This window comes from Patella vulgata, chromosome 1 (assembly GCF_932274485.2).
Source record: "Patella vulgata chromosome 1, xgPatVulg1.2, whole genome shotgun sequence".
In the NCBI taxonomy this organism is placed as follows: domain Eukaryota; kingdom Metazoa; phylum Mollusca; class Gastropoda; family Patellidae; genus Patella; species Patella vulgata.
Genome location: NC_065879.2, coordinates 90,781,104 through 90,799,423, shown reverse-complemented (window position 1 = coordinate 90,799,423; position 18,320 = coordinate 90,781,104). Strand labels below are relative to the sequence as shown.

The 18,320-nt window shown below is 35.7% G+C and overlaps 1 protein-coding gene and 1 long non-coding RNA gene across 2 annotated transcripts in view; both read left to right on the top strand.

The window, feature by feature from the left end:
- The first annotated feature begins 2,187 nt into the window (after window positions 1-2,187).
- LOC126819046 (uncharacterized) lies at window positions 2,188-11,111 on the top strand. Its single transcript, XR_007679477.2, has 5 exons — window positions 2,188-2,323; window positions 2,700-2,925; window positions 5,536-5,643; window positions 9,027-9,074; window positions 11,055-11,111. It is a non-coding gene; the product is annotated as an uncharacterized LOC126819046 (long non-coding RNA).
- Window positions 11,112-13,881: 2,770 nt separating this feature from the next.
- LOC126831784 (putative ankyrin repeat protein RBE_0220) overlaps window positions 13,882-18,320 on the top strand; it is a 64,227-nt gene continuing 59,788 nt past the window's right edge. Inside the window, exons 1-3 of the mRNA XM_056099131.1 lie at window positions 13,882-13,925; window positions 14,060-14,359; window positions 14,639-14,714. Coding sequence (XP_055955106.1) covers window positions 14,203-14,359; window positions 14,639-14,714 — 233 coding nt within the window. The 5' untranslated portion in view covers window positions 13,882-13,925; window positions 14,060-14,202. The remainder of the gene's footprint in view (window positions 13,926-14,059; window positions 14,360-14,638; window positions 14,715-18,320) is intronic.

The following is an 18,320-nucleotide window of genomic DNA, read 5'->3' as shown; positions in this document are numbered from 1 at the left end:
ATAGATAATTATTCTGCGCACAGAATAGTGTAGTCATCGGATGTCATTGCTACCATTGATGCGATAATATACAAAGTCTCGATAGTCTGTTATTAAATTAATTTATTAAATGGTGATCGTGTTTCAATCCATTAAACATCATGACTTTCTGATGATCTAGATTATGGACTTGTCATATAAATTATTAATAAAACGTTTGAGACAAAAGTAAAAATCAGGTTCAAGTTCACAAAGCATTCTCAGACTTAAGTTAATAGTAAGTGCAGGGGAACTGCACCACACAAAATTTACACAAAAACAAATACACGGACAAGACATCATACTTCGGAAAACACAGACAAACAATTAAAAAAAGTGAATGGATCACTGTTTATGAGAAATTTCTTTGATCCAGAAACCCAAACATTCGCTCATAGTTTTCTTATTGGTGTATTTGATACATTAACCAGTTCGACGCGGATGACGAGATATCTCGCAGAAAATTACGTTGCCGACACGCGGTAACGAGATAACTCGCGAAATTAACATATGAAAACACGCCCCTGAAAACATTTCATTCTGATTGGCCCGAATAACTTGATTGACTTTAGCGTGTTCCCACTTTGTCTAGTGTTGTTATTACGGGGTTATGGAGTGCATAGATGGCGATAATTGTCGTTTATTGTGGGTTATTTTTAGCAGTCAGCTGACCGCTCGGAATAAACAATAGCGGCGCCCAGAAGAAAACGAGCCCTTACGGAAAACGAAATACAATACATGTTTGCAACGTCAGGTTCCTCTTCTTCTGATTCCGACGACAGTATTGATGACAATGTGGATGATAATTCGAGTGGAAGTGAGTTTAAATTGGGTGAAATTGGCGACAGTTCAAGTACCGATAGTGATTTTGACATTCACAACACTGACGTGCCTGAAAATAACAATTCGTTGAATTTGAATGCTGTGAATGGAAGGTCTAAAGCAAAACGGAATCGAAATTATGTCAATTATGCTTTCTACAATTAGTGGTGCTTTTTATTTGAATACAATACCATAAATAGCCAAATTTTGACAATTAATGTAAAAGGGGCAATTTTTCCAAAAATAATCCCGCGTGGGGTGTCTGGGCATGACAAAACAAAAAAATCCAGCGTCGAACTTGTTAAAACAACAAAAGTTGTATAAAGGGCTATATTTTAATTAAAATAGGGCGAGCAATTTCGAGTAAATTATTAACTTAAGTCTGAGAATGACTTGTGAACTCAGGGCCTGCAATAGGCAGATCCAGCACATACTTTCTGAAAGGATGGAAATCTACTCAAAATTCTATACAAAATGGCAGAGGACAGCATAATCTCTCAGTTAAAACAACTTTTTTTTTGCAAAACCAAAATAGATTTCCAGTGGCAAAATGGTATTCAAACCAAGCCTGTCGATGTTGGTGATACTGTAACTATTATATGGAAATATGCTAGTAAAATTAAAGCTCACAATATTTCCATATATAGGCAAAACGGCATAAAGGTAGGTAATCTTATTATTTTCACTTTAAATATCGACATCTTTCTGAAAACATTTTAAAGCCCTGATTCAAGTCTTAAATGTTAACCATTCAGAACTGCTATACACGGGATGATATGACTTAATTATTGTGTCCGCTTGCAATCCAATAAGATTATGGTTTTACAGCAAGAGCTTGTTGTTGGGGAACCAAACACGACAGACACAAAAGGCAAGAGAATAACGGTTTACCAAACCAATGATATCGATGGGACCCATACAGTAAATTTTACTGTTCAAGATATAACAATTGGTGATCTGAAGTACATGTACATCATCAAGTTACAATTCGTCCATGCCTGCTTTAAATATGAAGATTCCGTAAAACTAAAGGAAAGTAAGTTGAACTTCATAAGTATTGTTGTCGTTGTCTTTAACATCACATGACTACCACACCTGCGGTTGTCATCCAGATTGTTGCCATGGTATCTAACATTCCATTCTTCTCGGAACTTTTATGTTAATACATTGTAAACTGAACATGATTGCAAACACAATTTAATTTAACAAATAATTGTAATGTTGAATGTTGTTTGAGATAATGAAGTGTCTCTCCTAGCAACTAAATGTGGATCCCAATTGTATTACAAGATATTTAGAGAGGGGCGTACATTACATTAATGCTGCATACACGTTTTATGTCGCAGAACAAGAAGTAAACATATACAGTCCAACAAAAATTATTGAAGCTCTTCCCCAGGATGATGTTCATATTGTATGGTATTATGAGTATATGTATCCTGTAATAAAAATAGTATTCACCCGGCATAAAACAACAAATCGGGTAGGTCTATAACTGTTCCTATTTTCTCGTACGTCAAAAGCAATTTGTCTGCCGATTTGAACATATTCTGGTGTGTGAATTTGTATCCGGTAGAGTTCGATCGAGGTTGGGTTTAAATGAGATTCTTCGATTGTTAGCTAGGTTATTACCCTTGATTTAGTAAACATGCGTCAAAATGAACCCTGCCATGCATCATTATTTTCATAACCCGTAAATGATTTCTAAATGTAAGATGCAAAACATGCCCCTCTTGATTTCATCATTTCGTTTATGTTCAGCTACTTTTGTTTTTACCTTTTACGCGGATTGAGGTTTTACTGTTTAATTTCAATATGCCCTGTACACGTGTGATCGATACTATGTTTCTGTTTAACAGATTGACACAGTGGGATATTGGGCTGATGGAAAGTTTGAGCCTAAAATATCGCATACTAAACTTAAACTAACATTTAATAAAACAGAAGTAAATATTACCGATGGTGTGCAAGGGAAGGTTACTCTAACTATACTTAATGCAACAACAGATGAGTTCGGTTATGCCTATGTGTGTCAAATGACATTTCCTGATAAACGACGAAGCTCGTGGAATATATTCCTTAAAGGTAAGTGACGCCTTATATTTGCGAATTCAATATAACAGAAAGACCTGCTTGATATTTCATTGGCTATTTAGTTTTGTTAAGATTAACCATGGATCTTGTAATGCATGTATTTAGGTTCATGGATAGGCTAACACCGACATTGTGTTTGATAAAACTGAAAACATTCACCGAAGATGACGGTGTATTGGGATCTGTCAGCAAATCAAGCAGGTCGATTGTCCAGTATTGACATCATGAAAAATGAAATATCACACATAACAAAAGTGTGCATAATACTCAAAACGTTTTACAGGTTAGGCGTATGTAATTATTGAGTTTTCAGAAGTAGAAAAATAAGAAAACTAGTGGAAAACATCAATATTACTCTTTAGTGTATTAATGTAACGCAGTTACGGAAGTTTTGGCGATTGGCGGTAAGATAAAACATACAAAGACAAATGAGCAAAACAATGTACCCGTCTTAGTAAAGAACGTGTCGTAGCGGAAAAATGCAACCTTTATAAAAAATGCTGCTTGATTCACTTCATAATTATAGAAACAAATAACCCATACCCGCCGAATAGTTGTAGTTCGGTCCACTGTCCTTTACGCAAATATATATATGTACAAAGTCTGTGACCCCTCCGTCAGATGTAGATGAAACTTAACATTAAACTTACATTATGGGAGATTCGATAACGAGTTGGCAGTTCTTACTATAATAGTTAATGTAAAGGCAATTTGCTGAAAATTTCATTCAAATTGATCCACTGTGAACCGAGCACAAAGCGATCGAATTTCCGCCTAGCCTTAATCATCATTACTAAAGTCAGTACGATAAACAGCATAGTCTAGATTATCCATTTAATCGTTAAATCGCGAAGGAACGTTATGCAGTAAATCGGCTCACAATCCACTAAAGATCGCAGGCTAGCGATGTCATCTGGAGTTGATTATGGTCTGGATAGGTTAATTAATGTCTAATTAATAATTTAGATAACATTTCAGGCCTAAAGAAAGACCTGGAATAGACAGATTTAGCTCTTGCATAATGTATGTTTAATATTTCGGCATCAAAAGACGTTGTTACGCTGCACATCGGACCTCACCTTCCGGAGTCACGCCCCTGCCTACTTTGTGTTAAGCATCAACAGATCTTGGATGAGTCCGATTTTGGTGCTCACCCGAATATCGTGGAGTTATGCTCCCTGCAAAATGTGAAATATGCACGTGTGCATCTGAACTTATTTTCTGGAGTTATGCCCCCTTTCGGAAAGCCTATATTTTTCTATGGTGAGTTCTTTGGTTATGATACATGCCTTTTACAGAAAGTGTGAAATATTTACAAACTTTGTGAATCCTCTTGAACTCACAATTTGTATCCGATTTAGATGAATTGAAGGAGATAAATATTTCGGATGAATGTGGTGTGCATCGGGCCTTCTGTTCCCCATGTATGGCCCCTTTTCGCAAAACAAAGACTATTTTTAACTTTTATTTTTTAAATTTGGTTTGGTGCATTGGGTCGACCATGAGCGGACGAACCCTATCGATAATTAATCAGCTATCCGTATCAACTTTGCGTAAGACATAGAGGCAACTGCTTTTAACATATATTTTCAAATCTGAAGAATTGGGTTCATAAGAGGGCCCCATCGATTTTCAACGTTCCGTAACCTTACGTTCCGGGTTTATTCCCCTTTGCAGAAAATATTCTATATGCGATAGTGACTACCGACTATCGATATTTATAGATCCGAAGTTGCCCCCTTTAACTGAAACCTTTTAAATGCGATATTTGTTTCAGTTTTTAACATATTTTGTTCGAATTGTCCCTGTTCTCTGTTGATATATTGCAATATGTTGGCATGACAACCGCGTGTAAAATTTTACAAAAAAAAGGCATATCATGATTATACTTCTCTCAAAAAATGATGGATATCACTTGACAGAATTAATATTTAAACCTGTGTAAATAAAATACTTTAATAGTTCCGAAGACAAATCCTACATATTTAAAACACAATACAGATAAACACGTTCCTGGTTTAAATTCATCGGTGTTTATTGTCCATTTCACCATTCTTGAATTATCAACCAGAAAAACTAAACAAGATAATATTTATTTTAAAAAAAAAAATAAATCACCTCGACAGTAAAATTTCTACATTTAATAATTCAAACGTTTATTTCTGTATAGTCTGAACGATTAACATTATCACCCCAAATACCCCAAAATGCCTGTCTTTGCTTAGTGAACAGTTGCATTTTCTAGAATACCTTCATCCATATCATTGCTGAAGTACATCAACAAGTTATTATTATTATAATGGTAATAACCAAACTGTTCTGAGAGATATCAATTATGGATTCATCTTGGAATACTGATACAATAACCACGAAGTAGTATAATCTTCAATATAATCTGATATAGCATGAGTTGTCTGGGGTTTATCCCCGATTGAGTCAAAGGTGCGTACGTGTCGAAATGTCACTAGGTTCAGATAATCAACAGGTTTATAAATCCGAATCAACACGTGTACTCTTTAAATTAGATTTAATTGATTAGAGTAATTATTTTTTCAGTATGTTGTACGTTGAGGCGTGTATTGCTTCTTGATTCCATTTCAGAAAAGTCAAATGTTTCATTAGATCCTGCTGTAGTGGCTGGTATAACTGTTGCTGTTTTATTTATTGCAGTATTAGTGATAGGAGTAATACTACTAATATTGGTCAAAAGTAAGCATTTTCGTTTAATTCTCTGAACTTAAGGGACCGATTTAAGAGAAACATCTCTACACAACTGCTTTAGAATGACCTTTTATTGCGTTTAATCACATGACGTAACATGTTAAACGTACACTGTCAGTAGAATTTATTAAAACAGAGCAAATATTAATACCTCGCTTTTTAATTTCAGAAATAATTATTAAATAAAAATGAAATGAAATGGGGTTTAACGTCCTACTGTTCTGCTCCTATACAGGGCTAATGAAGACGGGCATACGCCATACAGTGTGCTATGAGGGAAATTTTGCCCGGGCAGCGGCACTATCGCCTACTCTTATATCGAATTCCAACTGCCAAGGGATATTTTACGTGCATTCCAGTGTATACACGGGACCTCGGTTTTTCGTCTCATCCGAAAGACTAGACAGCTGTCCTTGTCAGGCCCTCCGTCCTGCATCACTGACAAGGGGAAACCACGCCGGAAAATCTGGATGAGCTTTCTCGGCCAATGCAGGGATCGAACACCCGACGTCCAGGCTAGCGAGCCAGCGTCTTACCCACTTAGCCACGTGATCCCCTTATTAAATAACAAAATCTGGACTTTACTAAATAGCCTACTAAAAAAGTCCGAAAAAAAAATAATTGAAAAATACCCAAAAACATTTTTAATTCTAAAATCCGAAAACAGGTTTTCCTAATAACCACTGGATACCGAAAAAATAACACTAATTACCCTAAAAAACCTAGGCCACACATTAAAATTGTTCGGTGGGTCATGGCTGCGGCTAGGCCATGTATAACAATTGTTGGAAACTCTTTGACTCGCATGAAAATGATGGACAGTCTAGGTGGGTAATGGGTCACGTTAGGCCACCCCTAAATATTGTTGGACACTTTAGGCTGGTCATGAATCACACTGTAGGTGAGTCATTGGGATCACTCTAGGTGGGTCATTTTTTTCAGGCGACAATTTCTCCCGTTTATACAATTGATCACAGTAAGCGTTCTTAGGTGGCATTTGGTCGTTTAGTATTTGGTTTTCAGCTATCAATATGCCACGTTTCAAGTAACAAAGGAAGGGAGATGAAAGTATGAGCAGACTGAGGGTGTGTGCCCCAGTCCACCACTGATGGTCTGTGTGGGCCATTGTGTCATATTCCACTACTGATAGCCTATTGCAGAGGTGGGCAAATGTTTTAGGTGAGGGCCAAACACAAAGTTTTGAAACAATTGTTTTAGGTGAAGGTCAAAACACAAAGTTTTGAAACAAATCGAACAATATTCGTAAAATGAAAGTAGGCCCAAGTCAAGTGACGTCATTAGGGTTGGGTCAATAATGACATTTTATTCGAATTTTTTTAAAATACAGGGTGTTTTCTATGGCCAAATAGACTGTTTCACTGGTTCGGATGTCTGTCAATGGTCGGATTGGAATTTTATTAGTAATATTATGGGCATAGGATGTTAAGTCAGATTCATATTTATGTGTCAATTTTGTGAGTAATCGCCGCCATCTTGGATTTCTTCCACAGTGGCTGCTCGAAAATACATTTCCTCTCTAGATTTGAACTCGGTGATCAAGGAAACATGAGATTAGACATATTTAGCTGATAGATTGTATATCGTATTAATATCTCCAAGTTTTATTCAAATTTTTGTATATTGATCGTCATTTTGGAAGAAAATGGCCACCATCTTGGATTATCAGATCTAACTTTTCTCAGTAAATTTGAACTTTGCGAATCCTAAAACATATGAAATGATATTTTAGGCGATTTCCTACCAAATATATACAACCTTCCAAGAAAATCGGGATTTTGGCGTCGTTTTGGCGGTCATTTTAGAAAATGTGACTTTTCAACACAAATATCACAGATTCGTTTATTTCAGTCTATTTTGCGATAGAAAACACCCAGTGTTTTAACAATTAGAAAAAAGTCATTATTGCCCTACGTCATTGAGTAAACTATAAATAGACCTACAAAGATTATTGATCCTACAGACAGTAACGTCTGTTTATTGTTTGGGCCAACAAAAAGCAATTTCGATTTTTTATTTCATTTAAAGAGAGGGTCTGGACGGACGACAAGGTCTCGCGGGCCGTAGTTTACCCACCACTGATGGCCTGTGTGTCCCAGTCCACCAATAATTTGCCAGTGTGTCGTCGCTTCCAGGCAAAATTAGACAATAACTAATTTGATGTAAGTCCTGAGGCCAAAGTTGATAGGGTAACTTTTAAAGTCCATATTTCCACAACTGGCTCCTATATCAACGCGGAAACGGCTATATATTATTCCCTTTGTTTTTACTGCTCTATAAGATTTTGACACTTTCATGATCTCTAATACTAGGTTTCCCCTATCACGATTCGTGCCGCGATTGAAATTGTGGTTTTAATCGCGGAGTAATCGTGGTGGTCCTATCAGATCTTATCATATATTGAGATCAGTATTAGCAATCGGGTTTATCGCATCAACTTTCACTCGGGGATTACCAGAGTTAAAGTTGCAACTAACACTAGTAGTAATCTACACACCTAAGTAATAGCGAACCGATGTTGAAAGTAAAGACATTACTAATAAAGGCACACGAAAGGAAATCTGCCATTCCCCAGACTGGAAGTAGGTCTTTAATATGTGCACGTTTGGATGAAACCAAAGTTTGTGTTTATTACAGTGAATATGCAGTCCTGGCCCATTGTTTGTTTTTGTTCTGCATGGCCTTTTACCAGGAGGAGACTGAAAAATATTTGATGAACTTTAAGGCTGCTCCTACTTTCGTCCCCTCTTCTTTGTTACTTTTGAACGTGGCATATCGACGATTGGTTGATTCCTGAACACCGTACTTAAAAATCAAAAGCCGACGAAGAATGCTGACTGTTTGCATTATAAGAAAGTGCTATGCGGAATGATGTAAACGGGATAAATTGTCGTTCGACCTAGAGTGCCCAAAGATTTTTGTAAGTAGCCTACTCATGACCCACCTACATTACCCCACAAGTCTTATGCGGGATCGATTGTGATCCATGACCAACCTAGGGCGTCCTAATATATTATGCGTGGCCTAGCGAGACCTAACCCACTTTGGAGTGTCCACAATTTCCATGCGTGACCTAGAGCTGCCCACAATGGTTATGCGTGGCCCAGTCCGAGTCATGACTCACCTAACAAGTTGTATATGTGGCCTATGGTAAGTAGTGTTGTTTTTCCGGTATTTAGGGTTTTCGAGATTTTTCGGTAATTGGAATCAAAAAGTTATTTCGGAGTTTTGTTCATTAATTATTTTCGGAGTTTTTCTGTATGTAGTACGGCTGCAAAAATTCCATCCTGTTTTAAGACAATTCGAAATTTCAAACTACTGAGTCTGTATAATATATTTGTGTTTACTTACAGCAAAAACTAGCCCACGTCATCCGTGTGGTACAAGGAGAGACCCCCCAGGTAGGCTGATAATAACTGATAAAATCTTACAGGTCAGATACTCATGTATATTGTAGAGCTTGATCAGTTGACATGGTTCTAATGAATGAATTCAAGAAAACAGCTTCACAATGAAATGTTATGTTGGAGAATGAACATAGTGAAGCAAAATTTAAAAATTCTAAAACTTTTAAATGTACACTAATTTGTTCCTTAGGTGCTGATCGCTCTATTTATCATTTATTAAAATATGTGCATACAAAGTCAGTTGTGTTTGAAACGCATTGCAACAATATACGAATTGTGAGTGGTTGAAAATATAACAAAAACATATTAACTTTAAAGGCATTGTTATTTTAGGAATGAATAAGTGAAACTTTTATTAAATATTTTACCCATTGCATTTAATAAGGGGAGAGAGAGAGAAATGGGGTTTAACGTCCACTCGACACAAACTAGGTCATTTCGGGACTAACATATGGTTTTTAAATTTTATTTCAATAATTCGCCTGCGCGTAGGGGTCTTTAGCAGTGGGAGCATTTAATAAGGAGATGTTTCTATATTTACATGAGTTGGTAGCACAACCTATCTTATAAATAGGATCAATTACAGCGTTGCTCCAGCTCTCTAGAAATAGACTACTAATTAACCCCTGGGTGCCAGCTCTCTAGAAAACGACTATCAATTAACCCTTGTGTGGACACGTCGCACTAAAAACCTTGCCGGCAACAAGGGGTAATCTAGACCCCAGACATACATGGGTTTTTGGATGCATAGTGTTATTCATATACGACCAAACTACAGCTTCATACTGAATAATAATTAATCAGAGTAAAAATAAATATTTGGGGTATTGACAGTGAAGATATGAATTATAGGGTATTTTTGAAACCATGAAAATCTACAAATAACCTAATCGTCTTTTGACGGGGTTGATAGAGTACTTAGGTTTCCTTTCAGATCTAGATTACAAGAATGATCAAGACAATATCATCAGTAAGAAAGATTCCAAATGCAAAGCTCGCACCGAGCGCAGAACAGATTAGGCACTTAATTGTAACCAGTAACATGTTTAATGTTATACCCTTCGTTTCTTGTTAAATGCCGAATGTTGCCACGGCCTAACTTCCGTTCTATTTGCAGCATTATACTCGACGTTAAGTAGCTGATTATGTTTAAAATCCTTGCCACACAATTTTGAACCAGTTCCCCCGAAACACCCCTTGTATCCGCCCAAGGGTTATATAAAATACATAACTATGAAAGACAGTCTTACGACGTCTTGGTATACATTATATAAACTCTATAATGGTATTAAAAGTTATTAGTTGGTATCAACTACTATTACATACATTTTAAAATTAGTTAAACAGAGATTGCTACGGTTTATCAGCATCCTGTCAATGCTATCGATAACCATTTGATATTTTTTCTTGCTTCGGTTCATCTATTTTGTCTACCCCCTTTCTTACTTTCTTCTACATAAGCAGCGAATATACTTAGTTAACTTAAGTATATTCATATGATGTACGCAGACATCAAAACTAATACAAGGTAGTACACGATTAATCCGTTTGGCACAACAGAACGTTGGGATATCCCATCTAAAAGACATATGAACAGAAATATGTTAGCGCTGAAATGATAAATTTCCAGCATACAATACGTCAATGGGGTACCCGGAACATATAATTGCAATATCCTGGAATGCTTAAAACAAGCCTTTCATTTTCCGTTTACACGACAGAACTTTCGCATCGCTCATTAAGCGAGTGAAATCAAATATTTAAGTTTTATATGCTATTCATTCTATTCAGCGCTGAAATGATAAATTTCCAGCATACAATACGTCAATGGGGTACCCGGAACATATAATTGCAATATCCTGGAATGCTTAAAACAAGCTTTTCATTTTCCGTTTACACGACAGAACTTTCGCGTCGCTCATTAAGCGAGTGGAATCAAATATTTAAGTTTTATATGCTATTCATTCTTTTCAGAAATTGGTCGAGAGTATGAACGATTTCAGTATGACGATATTGCGGACTTTGAAGGTACAGTAAATATTAACCGTTATAGTAAATATTCACAAAGGCGAGTGTTGATAACCGTTATCAATACAAATCAAAGTATAACACAATTATGTCAAGTACATGCCATGCGATATCGGGGTTTTCCAGAATAAATAAGCATACCCTTCCGTACACATACCTCTGGACACGTGAATAGGATGTCATAGGTTGAAGCTGCTTGATAAAAGCTAACATACAGGTAATGGCCACCCATAAAATGACAAGCAAAATTGTTAAAAACAAGAGGTACATGTGAATAATATGAATTGCCCATCTAATCCTAGACCCATTGATAAATATAATCGTAAAGGTAGCATTAACTCCATAATTTATCTCTAAAATTAACCCATATTCAACTATGAAACATTTACCGTGAGGCAAAAGCTTATTCACCGGATGTTGCTAATTAAAGCCTGGTCTATTATAACCTTTAGTCTTTCCTTTCTTGGCAGATATGGATCTACTATATGAACATGTACAATTTAATGAAATTAAAGAAATTGAAGGTAACGTCATTAATGAATATTATATAAAACATGAATGGTTTGACAATATGATATATAAGTTGAACGTTACTTCTTTAATTAATATTTTATAAATCATTGAATTGTTTACAAGTTTTGATCTAAAATATTGTAATATTATCAGTGTACAACACACACCATATATGACATAGCCAAAACAACAGAGATGAAACCTTAATTCCATGACAATTAGTCTGTCCGTAGACGAGGGGTTCAAAAGTCCCATATAAATAGTGATCACACGCCTAAACAAGATTCGACTGTGAAATGTGAATGTTCTTTTGAATACTGAACATAATGAAAATTTCAAGTGAAAGATTTTAGTGTTTTAGTAATTATTCAATTAAACGTGAAAACAATATATTAACCAAAACGACACCTTTTTAAAAGTACTAAACGTGTTTGAGATTAAAATAAGAAAATTATATAGATTGTCATCAATGCTCATATGTTTTGCTTTGGGTCGATAATTTGAAAAGGAATCAATTTAATTCTAATGAATGGATATTATATGAATTTGCATTCTTGTATATCTAACTATAGTGGCCCTAGCGCATAACTTGTTAGATTATTGCAATGTAATTGGCTGGCAATTTTGTGAAACACAATAATTGGTTAACAATGAATGTATCTCAATGTATTGGCGGTTCTCTCTTTTACAAAATTGTGTTAATATTAAATTGGTCAGTCATATTTACAACCACTTGTTAAGAAAACCTGCATTCCAGACCGCATTTCTGCTTATCGACAAAGACAAGAACCACAACATGTCTTGGTTGGTATAGTAAAGGTCTGAGATACATCTGATCAAAGGACACCCTTAAATTAACCATGTCTAGTCTGTTATTTAAAAGTAATGAATACATTCTCTAGATTGAGACAAATTAGTATTCATGCAAATGTCGTACTATATAGTTAAGATTAGCACCCCTTTTGATATCTATTTGTTACAGAACAAAACGTCAAATACTAGTAACTGTACATAATGAAGCCAATGGAGGTATAGTAATATTTGTTGATAAACTTTCGTGGGTCAGTGTACACAACATTAATTCTGACACAGAGACATTATGATATAATGTGTTGAAAGTGTGACCAAAACTTGATTAATCAAAATGCTTATTGCTACTTAACCTAAGCGGACAATTGTCATCATCTCACTTAATTAGAACTAAAGTTATCATGTTCCAAAGCATCAACCGATCAAATTGCTTATCTCTACTTACCATAAGCAGAAAATGCTCATCTTCGCACGGCATTGACCTCATAAACACCTACACCAAGTTTGGACTTTTTAGCTCTATTAGGAGAGTTATTGTGTTTGAACATTTTAGCTCAATTAGAAGGAGAGTTATTGTGTTCCAAAGTCTCGGCCAATCAAATTGCTTATCGCTCAGCTTACCCTGAGCAGAAAATGTTCATTATCGCACTTAGTCAAGGTATTGATGTAATGAAACTATACACCGAGTGTCATCACTCTCACTTAATTAGAACTAAAGTTATCGTGTCCAAAAGCATCAACCAATAAAATTGCTTATCTCTGCTTACCCTAGGCAGAAAATGCTCATCTTCTAACTCCATCCAGGCATTGGCCTAATAAACACCTCCACCAAGTTTGAACATTCTAGGTCAATTAGCAGGAGAGTTATTGTGTCCCAAAAAGTGTGACGGACAGACAGACAGACGGACGAACCCATTTTAATAGTCACCTGCTTTCTTCGAAAGGCGGGGGACAAATATTACGTAATGCAAATCACTTAATCAATTTGTATAGTTGTACAATGTGTTTGCGTGGCCAAATATTTAACCCGTACCTTCTAGATTATACGATCTTTCATTGGTTTCTGACGAAAACATGTGTACACTACCTCTCTTTGCTAAAGAACCATAATCGAAATATTTAAATAAAATTGTACCATATTATGTTCGTCCCGAAATGATCTATGCGCTATGTTTGGATGCGAGGCGAAGTGACTGAACTAAAACTCCATCTGATTTGGCAGGCACCACCACAAGTAATACCAAAGCCATTAACGGCATCACCGGAGATTCTAGTAGGTCGATCAAAGATAATATTAATACTCATGTAAACACATTAACACAGATAAAAGCCATGTTGCATGCCATGTGTTGCTCATATTATGGAAGATGAAAGGGTGGTGAAGAAAAGTCGTCTTGGTATTCCTCACGAATTGGTTATTAGTTTTATGGTTTTCATTCTTTACAGAATGCAGCAGTTTACTAAATTATGATGAAGAGACCGAAGAAACAGCAGGTAGGGTTATAGTAGATCAGTCACTGGTTTATATAATATACAGAGGTAGAAAGAAACAATGTAAGACTGTAATTATTCATATTTTAACAGTTGAGTCTTTTATTCTACTTATTCATAATACATATGTATTTCAGGTGTGGCACGCTCTAACATTAAGCATGATCAGAAAATTGAGCTATGTAAATGGAATATAGATTATCTTAAAGTAATCATCCGAGAAAATCTGTCAATATTGATAGAACATCTTTACGAAGTAGCTGTTATAAACGAGGTAGACATGGAAGATATTGACGTTGCCGTAATGGGAAGCAAACAGAATGGCGCAGAAAAACTGATAGCAATTTTACAACAACGTGGCCAAAACAGTTTACCACAAATAATATCAGTATTAGAAACATGCAATCTCCCTTATGATGTTGAAAAACTAAATAAAGGTATATTTTTCTAAATTTTTCCTAAATTCGAGGGAATGAAGACAGGAAACTTTGGACTTCGGAAAGATCGTGGAGTTCAGGAAAAAATATTATTCTTGCGCCAACTAGGGGACATCTGTAAAATTCGTGTTGCTATTTATAATTATAAGGTGCGATCGTTTTGCACACCCTCGTTCATATTGAGAACCAACTAAACGAACCTGGTTATGTTTTAATTACTCTAATTAGTAGTATCAGTTATACATATACTTAATGTATAATATATTTATTTGTTTTCAGGCAACATCACAAGATCGACTGAGACAACATCACGAGATTACGCATCCTATAAACAAAAAGATATAATAATTGATCAGTAAGTTGTTTGTTCAACCTCTTTTAGGTGACGTAACACTAAAAAGTTAATTGGTGAATTGGAGTAAACCTTTCTGAAAAAAGAACAAAACTGTCCATTCTTGTGCGAAATATAAATAACATTAGTTATAAAATAAAAAAAAATGAATGTACTAAATTTTAGATAAACAGCCACTTGTTGAAACAATACATGTACTTCAGTTACTGAAATAGTCTGTAATATCTCCTACTAGAACACCAGATTTCTTATTTTAGGTTTTCACAAACGCCACACTTTTCTATTGTGCTTTATTTGATCATGAATTAAATAATTGGCATTTCGGGGAACAATATTTTACATTTCTTATTGATCTTAATTATAATGATTATATTCGACCTAGGTTTCAATGTAATTTAATAACGTTGCTGATATTTATATGTTAACTTCCTTTGTTTTTCCTTCAACAACGGGGAAATTACTCCAGATTGAAGCTGACAAATACAGCCCAAGTGAAATTCAACTATTTCTCCTTCACATTCTATGTGTTGTGCAAATCAGACGAAACAAAGAAGCGACGTTAAATTAGGTTGTGGTTCGTTATTCGCGAATAACGAACAACGACCTCATTAGCTATATAATAACGATGCTTGTAAAGGGAATACGCCAGGTGCGGGTTTTTATGAGCCTAATGGATTAATAACACAAAGGTCTTAGGGAAATAGATTCTAAAAATAACGAACAGCGAACTAGTTTGTTGTTCGTTTATTAGGAGATAAACGCCTCCTCTTTCACATTTAGAGGGGTGTTATTGTCCAATATACAACTGGCGGTAGTTTTTACTTTGATGTCCATAGCAGTTATATCTCATAACAACCTGTCATGACATCATCACATCAACCGCTGATGACGTCATGACAGGTTGATATTTCATATCAACCGCTAATGACGTCATCTCAGGTCAATATATTCGCCTCATATCAACCGCGGATGACGTAGATGATCGAAATAATACAAAAAAAACCCACAGAAATAATTTTTTATTCTTTTGACAATTAAAATTTGTTATGGTATGTTATCTATTCCATCGTCAATATGTTGGCTAAAAAGGATTGATTATTCGTCTGACTTCGTATTACTATCCATTTTGTTTTTGCTTTCAATTCAAAATGGCGATGTATCGAACAATTATCCAATCGTTGTTGCCTTTTAATGGAAGAGCCCATTAAATTTAAGGGTGAAATGGCGTTGTATATGTCGGATATAAACCTACTCTCCCTCGGATTGATATGGTAGAGAACGCTTGCTTTCAATTCAAAATGGCGATGTATAAACAAAAACATGCACTTAATTACACGTGATTACATCGGTAATTTTCGCTATTTGGCGGAAACTATCGAACAATTATCCAATCGTTGTTGCCTTTTAATGGAAGAGCCCATTAAATTTAAGGGTGAAATGACGTTGTATATGTCGGATATAAACCTACTCTCCCTCGGATTGATATGGTAGAGAACGCTTGGGCTTCGCCCGCGCGTTCTCTACCATATCAACCTCGGATAGGTTAATATCCTTTACATCCCACTTCTACTCGTTGCCACTGCCAACCTTTGATAAAACTGTCCTGTTTAATTGCAATACATGCTTAAAAGTATCCGTGTATCAGAAATGTACAGAAAGAGTACTGATCATTTCTGATACACGGATACTTTTATACCGTTTTAGATATCTATCAAGCAACAAGTAGCGGACGTTTGGTCCGACCCAGATCGCAATTGATAACGAGGCTCTAACCAATGTACATGAAACAACTAGTCAAATTCATAGTAACAAAACAAAATGGGGGGAACTACATGGCAGTTCAAAAACATATACAATGACATTAAATTAACATAACAACATATTACAAAAATCAATTATTATACATACCAATTGGCATCTATTTCATAATTTGGTTTGATTTATATTAATATGCAAAATATATAAATTAGAATATTGAATAATTATTTTAATTAATTGTGATGATAGAAGGCGCAGTTCTCTTGCTGGACACTTCACAGGCATTGGAAATAAGCAGGATGAAAAAAAAAGCCTAGAAAGTCATAAACTTTATTACAAATAAATTTCAACGGAAGAACCATCCGCCGATGCATACTTTCACCAGGAATGACCCACGTTTCGCATTTCCTTTACACTACATTTAATAATATCGCAGTCCTCTACGCCATAGATATTGTTTTAACGATCTGGTCTAAACAAACACGTGATTGTATCATAGCAAGACGCACGTGTAAATACTACTCAGGTCGTCTCTCAACTGCGAAATCATTCTACCATGAAATGTAACGTGAGGCTCAGAAAGGGATAAATAATGAAAGAACAGAAAGTATTTGTCACTTTTCGGTTGAAACGACTCGATAATAAATACTATTTTTCACATTTTGCTTCACAATACTCGATAGAAATGTGATGTAAGTAACTTATTAGCACCTTTCTACGGTGTATCGGTGTATATCAGGACAGTTTTGGTCGGGAGCCGCCTCGGCTCCGCCTCGGCTGGGCCCCTCGACCAAAACTGTCCTGATATTCACCGATACACCTCGGAAAGTGTGCTAATAACTACTACATACATAGACATGTCCTGCGATCATTAGGAACCAAGACGCGTTAGCGTCGCGGGTTCCAATGCAAAATCTCAGGACATGTCTATTGGACAATAACACCCCTCTAAATGCGAAACAGGAGGTGTTTATCGACATTGTAACATGCTATTTTTTAGAAGTTTAAAAGAACTCATTTTATTGTGTAAGCTTCAAAATTCGTCTCACTGCAAATCGGTTTTAGTGACGTAAAAACCAAAGAAATCAATTTTGACGTAATGAAAACGTCATGACGTAGCGGGGTGCCTGGCTGCTCATGTTAGATTTGGCTCGCTTATCGTCTAGTAGCCGTATGAGTATAGACACACAAAAAAACCCTAAAATTTTCACTTCATTTTTTTAGAAGTAATTTTTTGAAACAAAATTTATGTTTTTGTAATAGAACTTTGAATATTTTGTTGTTTGTAGTTGTTACCTGACAAGGGGGGTGGCGTTTCAAGTTCATCTTCGGACATATCTCCAAATATTTCATCTAATGTACCGAGATCAAAATTGAGTGTCTCCATTGTGGTTATCTCCATTAAAGTAGTACGCATAATATTAATACGCAGTGATTTTGCTAATTTAGAGGGTTGTTATTGTCCAATAGACAGTGTCTAATCGACCAATCAAAACGAAAGATTCACCCTTAAGTATGTTACAATCACTATTTGTTGAATTAGTAATATAATAAAGGTGCTTTTATAGGGGGTACGCCGGGAGTGGTGTTTTTATGAGCCTAATTGGTTTATAACACATCAGATTCTTGGGAAATAGATTTTAACAAGCTGTCTTTCTACTTAAATAACGAGCTGTTTAATATTGTTGAATAACAAACAATGAGCTATGTTGTTGTTCGTTATTCTCCCGATGTGGAATCTGGTGAACAACGAACCGCAAACTGGCTCGTTGTTTGTTTTTCGCTGATAACGAACAAAGAACCACAAGCTAATTTCACGTCAGTAAACAAAACTCGGTGCCTATTGGATTG